The following is a 9,542-nucleotide window of genomic DNA, read 5'->3' on the forward strand; positions in this document are numbered from 1 at the left end:
TTCCCTCTCTTGGGTGCCTGCAGGAGCACTAAGCCTGACCACAGGTGGTTCTGCCCTTGACGACAGGCATAAATAGTTAATTATATGGGAACCAAGTACAGTGACTGCATTTAAAAAAGCTCTAAATAAGATATTAATAAGCAAAAAAGCAGCACTGAGGCACAGCAGCCACAGAAGTTGTGTGCTGTGGTAAACCCGTCTATGTGAAATCTCTCTCTCAAAAGATTTCAGCATTTCACATGACCTCTGCTAATATTTATTTTAAAATGACATTTTGTGTCAGCTGTCTCAGCTCCATGCTGCCGTGGGCTGTTCTCGAGTCTGGACTGTTTTCCAGTCAGCGTGAAGTGGACTCTGCTGCCTGATACGAACTGTTGACTTGTCCTGATAGGGTTTGGGTTTTTTTTGGCAACAAACATAACAATGAGCCAACTGCAATGGCAATGCGGCCGTGATTTCTGCTAGCCCTTGGGTGTATTTTCCTCATACTGAAGCCAGTGACCTGGCTGAACTGAGATCTCTCAGAGTCCCTTTATGGATACTACAGAGGAGGACCTCTTTTTAGTGGTTTTTACGTATAGTCTGGTAGACAGAGGATATGAGGGTTTGAAGAGAAGGTGCAGGTATCAGTGGGCTGGGATATTGCCTGTAACACACAGGGACATAGGTGTTAACACCTTAAACGTGTTAAACATAGCTCTACTGGTACTCTAGTAATATTTTCCTTCCTGGTACTGCATGTATACCTGAAAGTAGAAGAGTTAGGAAAAACAACTACTTTTTTCTAGCAGTTTTTCTAACTGCATTGTTGAGCTCCTCCTGAAACAACAATTTGTCTAGTCATTGAAAAGCTGGATTTTGACAGATGTCCTTTTCAACATTATAGCTGGTCCTGTAGTTATACCAGTTCCCAAAAGACCTTCCCTTTCTTAATGTGCTCCTGTACTCTGACTGGCAAACTGAAAAGAAAGGCTTTTTGCCTACCTAAAAATACGCTAGTTCATAAAATGAGCAGTAACTGCTGTTAGGAAGTCACTGGTTGCCCAGGTCGTTGAAGGCTGCTCTAAACAGTGGAGTTGACAGATGTCCCATGCAAGGTGCCATTTTCAATCCAGCAAGGCTTAAATGATTTCGTATTTGCACAGACTCTCAACTCTCTTCATTTTAGAGCCCAAATGGACAACCTGCAGCATATACTCTGCAGAGATGGCTGACAGCAGCTTATTAATCATATTCCCTGCCCAGGCCCAGACAGTGTAGAAGTGATTGACCTTCCGTATTGCATTGGACAACTTAATATGAAAGGAACAGGAAAACATACCAAATAAGATAAGCACATAAAGGCTGGCTGCACCATGGCTCCTGGAAGAACACATGCTCCTTTAGCGTGAACACTGCAGAAATTCTGGTGAAAATATACCTGTTCACACGTGCAGAAGACCAAAAAAGACCTTTCCTGTGCAACTGCTGTCAGTGCAATAAATAAATCACTGAAAACTTAACCTGCCTGCCCCAGTTTATTAGCTCATGATGGACAGAGCTTGTATGAAGTGTTGCTATGTGATGTTACAGAAAGATTGTGCCCTATATAATATTTAAAGGACTGGAGTTCTCTGCAGGACAGTGAATGCTAGGTGGCTGCCTGGTGACTACAGGCGTACTGGCTGATTAACAGGGAGAGCAAAATCCTTCTCTCCTACACAACTTAGAGGAACGCAGGAACCTGACCTACAGCTCTAGCTAAGTTAAGGGTAACACTTCCAGTTTAGAACTTCTTAAGAAGGAATATGCAGGTTAATCATGCCTAGTTACTCTCCGTGCTGTCACTAGTACAGCAAGTTCTCATTTTCTAGGGTTTCAAATTCCATATGGAGGGTGGAGTGAAGCCTGTGAGAAGAGTTAGGCCTAAAGAGGAGTTCTGAGTTGCAAGTTGTCTACCTGGACCTACACTAACCTCTCACGGTCTTTTCTCCTTTTTTGTAGGCAACATCTTTGTCGTCAGTTTGTCTGTCGCAGACCTCGTAGTTGCGATTTATCCATATCCTCTCATCTTGAGTGCCATTTTCCATAATGGATGGACCATGGGAAACGTTCACTGCCAGATAAGCGGGTTCCTGATGGGCTTAAGTGTGATTGGGTCCATTTTCAACATCACGGCGATTGCAATCAACCGCTACTGCTACATCTGCCACAGCCTTCGGTACGATAAGCTCTTCAACCTGAAGAACACCTGCTGCTATCTCTGCCTGACCTGGATACTCACAGTGGTGGCAATTGTGCCAAACTTCTTTGTTGGCTCCTTGCAGTATGATCCCCGGATTTACTCCTGCACCTTTGCCCAGACGGTGAGTACATCATACACCATCACAGTGGTGGTGGTTCACTTCATTGTCCCGCTGTCCATCGTGACATTTTGCTACCTACGCATCTGGATTTTGGTGATTCAGGTCAAACACCGGGTTAGACAAGACTGCAAGCAGAAGTTCAGAGCAGCTGATATCCGGAATTTCTTGACTATGTTCGTGGTTTTTGTCCTTTTTGCTGTGTGCTGGGGACCGTTAAACTTTATTGGCCTTGCTGTTTCAATTAATCCTTCAAAAGTGCAGCCACACATTCCAGAATGGCTTTTTGTCCTGAGCTATTTTATGGCCTATTTTAACAGCTGCCTCAACGCTGTGATCTATGGGCTTCTTAACCAGAATTTCCGGAAGGAGTACAAAAGGATACTGCTGACACTCCGGACTCCCAGGTTGCTGTTCATCGATGTGTCCAAGGGTGGGACAGAAGGGATGAAAAGTAAGCCATCTCCAGCCATAACAAACAACAACAACCAAGCTGAAATACACTTATGAGTTGGAACAGTGCTATTTATTCTGGATTACAGTTGTACGTGTGATGTATAAAAGCCTTTCTGTGTGTGCGTTTTACAGCTGGTGTTGCTGGGCCCCTCATGCGAGGAAGGAATCTGCTTCTTATGCAAGGAAGGAGTCTGCTGCCTTTCACGCTTAGCTCATTGCTGTGACATCAAGGCCTTGTGTAAGGATTTTCAGAACGGAAATGACTGATCTTTATTTTTTTTTCTATGCCATTTTTCACCATGTGCCTAATTAATTGGTTTGGTTGCTTTTGCCACAAGCATGCCAATACCCTCGAAAAGGGAAGCGTTCAGAGTGCATGGAGAAATGCAGTTATGCTTGAAATACAACCTTCAAGAGTCAGCAAAATCGCAATGTATTACAAACCTTTCTCCCGTCCCCCGAATTCTATCTTTTTAGCATTAACATAACCCAAACTATAGCAAACAAAGTATAAACTGCATGACTTACTACCTTTTCAGTTAGGTAACAGTATTAGTCAGCAGGCATACGTACGGGCATGATGACTTCCACTGCGTGTGCGTTCGTTTTCCTTTTTCTCTTCTCTCAAAGTTTAGAAGCTGACCTGGGCTAGATGTGAGGCAGGCAAAAGCCAGACCTAGTGAGTGTCTGATGGACTCGTTTTAATTGAATATCTACAGATATAAGTACCCTTCCATTCTCCTTCCCAGGCCATGAGTAAGAGTATAACATATGACATAATCTAATTGCAGGAAGATACTTGGAGCCTGATTCTAATTTAGGCAGTATCCTGTCATGACCAGCACCCATTCTAAACGTCTTTCAGAAGTCCCTGCTACATGAACATCATAAAACAGATGAACATGGCAGAGTCCTATCTGTTTAATGCAGATGCCGGCTTTTAAGTTCCAGTAATATTTAGACTTGCAGACAAAGGGAGAAGGGGAAAGAAGTGTTTGTTTCAAACAACTCTCCTTTTGCCCACCACATAACATGAATTTGATGGAGGGGGAAAAACAATGGGGATTTTTTTTTCCAATTTTATTCATGTACAGAGCTGTAATTAATTCATGGAGTGGGGAGAGGAAAGCTACTTAAGCATATTCACGCAGTGAAGGCCTGAACTCCTGTTATCTTTGTCGTTGGAAACAATGTCCTGAAGTACTGGGAAGGCCAGTATCACATTAGAAACAAGCACATGGGCAAAGATAAGGCTGTTTCTTTAATTGAGGGGGGTGGGGGGGTGTCTGTCAATATGACGACTTCTTTTTTTCCTTAGCTTCATTGTGAATTTATCTCCTTATGGTTTTAAATGTGTGGATCCTGCTTTGAAACAGTCCCATAAAATCAAGAGGTAAAACTCCTCTGGTGCAACTCTACCTTCAAGCTAGCAAATCTGGCTTGATGCTGGTGTATTGAGAGGCACCGCGGGAGCTGCGCGATGGAGAGGAGCAGATCTGAGCCCAGTGAGTCTAATGAGGACAGCAGTCAGCCCTGCTCCTGATCAAAGAGTGCAGTCTTCCCTCTTTGATCACAGTCAAAGCAGGATGAGTTCCCACCACTGAACCCTGAAACACTGAGAACCAGACTTTGCAATAGCCTGTAGGTGCCTAGGGATGGAGGTACGTAGGATTTACAAAAGCCCTGAGCACGCTAAGTGCCTGATCCTCAGTGAAGCTAAGAAGCTATTTGTGCATTGCTTGCTGAAAGCAACTGGTTGCTGAATGTCCCTTGTGCTGATTTTTGGAGGGAAGAGGAGCTGAGAGAAATTAAGCCCCTTTTTGAAGCGGGCCAAGAAACATTGCATGGCATATTGCCTCTGTGAGGATGCAGTGTGCGTGCTGCCACGTGGTGAAGGTTGCTGCAATGCAGGGAGGGGGTCTCTGCATTCATAGGGCACCTTGGCACTTCATGAAGCTTCAAACTGGAACATCTCAGCCACTTCAGATGATTATTGTTTTAAAATGCACTGCAGCCAGCCTGCCATAATAGGAATCAAACTGAGTTCTGTTTTGGCCTCTCAATCTGCCTGAGCATGGCCAAATAAAGGTATCTTGACCCTCAGAAATAATGTGGTCCGCTTGACTTCCAGCAGAACCAGTCTGGATGAATTCACACCATTCCACACAAACAAAATCATTTTGAGTTAAACTTGGATAAGAAAAGCACCGAGGAATCCATAACTGTAGGGAATGTTTGTCCTGTCATGCCAAGGAGATGTCCTGTGTTCCGTGTCTGCCTGGTCTTCAAAGTCATTTGCAATTAGCCACAACAGTGTTAGTTAGAATCACGTTAGCAAATAATTTTAAGCATCTAGCACCAAGCCAAATATACTCCTTTAAGACAATCATGAAGAATCTTGAACAGGTTTGCCAAATGTCTCAAATACCCCACAACTGGGGTTTCATCTTATGGATCCTTGTCTTTTTAACTGAATGTTCAGTGAAGGCAATGTGTTTTGGTTTTTGGTGTTTTTTTTTTCTTTAAGCTTGTATTTGCACTATTTCTTATTCAGGCTCCAAAGTTAACAGCCAGTGAGCATTTGAACCAAACCAAGGAAGCCAAAGAGGTCCCGAACAGGCAAGCTGTGGGAGTCTCTGCTAGCAGCTGGTAGGAAGGGGAACAGCAGGAGCATGAGAGAGCATCTCCCCAGGACTCGCAGAGAGTCACTGCGGAACCAAACTATGCAAAGTGACAGGGGGATCTGCTCATCTTCTGCTGTACGGTCTTTGCAGGGGACAGGCTAAGTACCTGCTGCGCTGGGCTGGGTCCTGAACAGGTCCCTGCACGTGCAGTGTCCTGACTGGGGATGGATCTGTGATGGGTGCCATCCATCTGACAGCACAGAGAGCTTGCACAACCCGTTCAGAAGTGCTTTGGGTGATTCAGTATAAGTGAGGGCTGCCCAAGAGTGAGCCCGGAGCTGGGATGATTCAGCCACCACGGTTGGAGTCCTGAGCTCAGTCCCTGCCGGGTCTGAGGTTTGCAATATGAAACATGAAAAGCAGGGAATGTGGCTTCAAACAGAAAACACTGTGCCATTTGCTAGCACTTTGATACAGAGACAGTGCTTAGGATAGGATAGATTTTTATACTGACTTATTTTAAGACTACTCAAGCAGCTCCTTATGTTTGTTTTAAGAAATGGTTAACAGGGTACAGAGAGTTTATTTTGTTAACATTTGTTTACAGAGAAAGGGAAGTGTGTCTTAAACTTGGAATCCTGAGCAGTGTCAGAGTTTCCCTGTGGGAATCTGACTTCAATCCAGATTTGAGCTTTCAAGGAGATCCCACAGCTTAAACCACGCTCTGTTAATTCCACCTGTTGCATACCTAGCCTTAAGTCTCAGAAATAACATTGAGATCTCCTATAAACTGGTTTTAAATGACTTGCTCTGGATTTGACCTGGTGGTATTGAATACCTGTTCTAGCCACAAACTCTAAAATTGTTGTAGCAGATATAAACTTACGGAGAGGCAGTATTGCTGTGAAAGAAGATGAATCTCTTGCCACAAAGAAATACTTTTGGATGTTGCCAATGAATGTTTAATCTATTTAAGAAGAATGTAATCAATATATTTATATATAAATATATATTGTATATGCTGTTTCCGTTTTATCATTTGATTAAGAATCCTTCAGTATAGTTCGCTATTGCTATTTTTTTCATAAAGTAGATTCATTCCCTTTACCTGTTAAAACTGTAATAAATCTGCCGTTGGACTGCTTATTGATTTCTTTTTTTTCCACTTGCAGTTATTTTTTAATAAATATTTGGAACAGTAGCTTGGGTTTCATTGACTCCCAGAAAGCAGATTGAATTAACAAATATAATTGGGTTCAGGCATACTTCAGCTGCCCAGCCCAGACCTGGAAGAGAATGACCCAGTGTGTCTAGGACATCTCCGTGGATTCACATGTTTTTCTTTCACCTGCCTGTGAGCCAGCTGCCTCGTGCTGTGGCCTTCCTCATCAGGGAAGAAAGTTTCTCCATACTGCCATTGGTCTCATCGCTGTGTGTCCCTCCAAGGCCCTTTGCCTTTCTCATGTCTACATCTCTCCATCGGGTCCTATGGAGACAAAGGCTGTGCCACGTCCATTTCCTTCCCCTACAAACTGTGTGGCAGCTGGGAAGGAAAGCAACAGCCAAGCTGTGAATGGGAGGGTGTGGGAGCCAGGGTGGTCGCAAGTCAGGGCACGAGGTGGCATTTGGGGTGCAGGGGAGGATTTGGGGACAGAAGGAGTCCTGCTGTGCTGGAGGCACGGTGAGGGCTGCCACATGCTTGATCTCCATTGAGGAGCTTTGTGAGGATGAAGACTGCTGTATCCAATATGTTTGTTGGTTTTTTTTCCCCCTCACCTCTGTTTTGGAGCAGATTTTGCAGTATTCAAGCAGTTCTTCAGACAACAAGTTCTGTCCATAGGTTGCAGCAATTATATGGCTTGACTGCAGCTGTGTTTCGGGGAGCCTAAGTGTCACTTTGAAGTGGGGCGATAGGACTGTGGAAGGTGGTCCAGCTGTAACTGCAACTCGAGCTGTCTATTTGATTTTATACACAGACCAAGTGCCTTGTTCCAGTTTCCTGACCAGATGCCATGTGTAATCATGGTGTTAAGGCAATAAAGGCTGAGGTTAACTCTTAAAACAAAAAAGTACTGAAGAACCAGGGAGCAGACGTGTTGAATGAATAGGCACTGTTAGTTCAGTGACATCCCAGAACAGTACTGCTACTCTTTTGCTAATCTTTTCCAACAGGCACTCGACTTCATCTGCTGCTTCCACAGTAAAACCTGCAATGTGATGTGACACGCTAAAAGCAGTGTTTATGATAGGTGCAGATCCCAAAATGTCTATCCAAGTAGAGCTGCTAGAAAACCTTTGCATGGACTCGTACCCGCTGTTTTGGCCACATGAAACTGAATGAATTAAACTGTCAGAAGTCACTTGCTGCAAGTATAGTAGCTGGGAGATAAGTTACAGCTATAAAAGACAAGGTACGATAATTCAACACCAGGATAAAATCTCACTCATGCTGACTATTTAGAAATCAATATTTCTCCTAATGTAATTACTTCCAAGTTTATAATTTACAACATGAAGCCAGTCAGTTAAGAGCTGCTGCATGTGTATTTAGAATTTTATTTGAAAAAAATGTAAATTGCTGGGCCTAATGCAATATTTCTTACCATAAAAGCCCTGAGATAAGAAATGCAGAATAGGTTCTTGCAAGAACTCTGTGATGAGGTACGCAAATTATTTCACTGGTGATAAGAACCATGAAATTTGTATCACTCATGAACTACATTTGTGAATGGAAGCTCCATAATATCATTAACTAAATTTTCATTCTGTAATGCTAGTTTATAGTATCCATTATTCATATGCTGTAAGTAATGCACTGGACAGCAGAGATAGCATTTACAGTATGGGCTCAGTTCACAGAGCAAACAAGGTGGGTCTGAACCATTAATTGAAACATGTTGCTATGTTTTCTTCCAAGCATGATCTCCCAATAGGCTTTTAACTCAAATAATAGCTTCTAAGAGGCTAGGGAAACTTTAATGTCTTTTAGATTAGAGGCAACGGCTGTGCAGTCATGGCTTGCTTACATTACCTTTTAAATAGACTGAGCCATCAAACTGTTGTATAAATCTGTCCTGTTGAAGCACATAATTTATTCTGCATGTAGAATATTTTATAGGTAACACATTTAATAAATTGTGATGCCTTTCCTTCTGCTGTGTGCTCCTCCTGTGAGCAAAACTTCTGAATTTCCCTGGAAGTAGGATGCAAAATTGTTTCTTCAACTGTAAGCAGCATTCTTTGCCTCGAGGTAGGCTTCCAGTGGTTTTAATAAGCATGTAGGGTGGAGGTATTGATGCAGCATCAAAATACAACTATCTCCTGGGTGAAAAATGATGGCTTTTTGCAATTAAAAAAAAAAAACCAAAACATGGAAAGAAGTGCAAAAGAACTCGCAGGAAAAAATAGAAAAAAGTTATTTGTGGTGGAAATAAGAGAGGAATATTTGGAGGGATTGTACTTACTTAAACTGGGACCTGGCCAGGACAATGAAATTAACGAACTCGTTAATATAAAAAATGACTCAGGGATTTTTATGGTGCTGGGATGCAAATCTGGCATGAAGCCACATCTTGAAGAAAATATTTTCCCTCTTTGCCCCTAGCTGTGATTTAGTTGTAAATAAAACAAACTGGTTACCACCCAGTGCTCCTGAGGGACTGTTTTGTTCTGGATGGTGCTGAGCTGCAGGGATGGTGGCCCAGGCACAGCTGGGGCTGATGGCTGACGAGCTGCCCCTGGGCAAAGCGGTGGCACACCCAACCCCAGGGGCTCAAATTGCCCTGCGGAGAGGCTCTTCCTTCCCTAGCAGAGCACGGCTAGAAGAGGAGGAAGGTGCTGTGCTGTGGCCACCATGTCTGTCTCAACTTCTGGGAGGGGCACTCTGGGGTCTTTGGCACTTGGCGATGGTGCGGAACTGGGCTGGCGTCCGGCTGCAATGGGGATGGTGATGTGATGCCATGGCGGATGCCTCGCTGAGGTAGGAGGGGGCTGTCCTGCCCCGGGAGCAGGGGGTGCTGAGGTGGTGATGCTGGCCTTTTGCTGGAAAAATCACAACATGTTTTGGAAAGCAGATGTCTCCTGTGGAAACCCAGGGCTGCTCTGTTCTGGTTCTGGTAGC

At 43.8% G+C, this 9,542-nt stretch overlaps 1 protein-coding gene across 1 annotated transcript in view; it reads left to right on the forward strand.

Moving 5' to 3' along the window:
• The window catches only part of GPR50 (G protein-coupled receptor 50), a 46,925-nt gene extending 44,073 nt beyond the window's left edge, over window positions 1–2,852 (forward strand). Inside the window, exon 2 of the mRNA XM_086619584.1 lies at window positions 1,984–2,852. Coding sequence (XP_086475710.1) covers window positions 1,984–2,852 — 869 coding nt within the window. The remainder of the gene's footprint in view (window positions 1–1,983) is intronic.
• Window positions 2,853–9,542: the final 6,690 nt, after the last annotated feature.

The sequence above is a fragment of the Tauraco erythrolophus genome, chromosome 13 (assembly GCF_009769465.1).
Source record: "Tauraco erythrolophus isolate bTauEry1 chromosome 13, bTauEry1.pri, whole genome shotgun sequence".
Taxonomy (NCBI): domain Eukaryota; kingdom Metazoa; phylum Chordata; class Aves; order Musophagiformes; family Musophagidae; genus Tauraco; species Tauraco erythrolophus.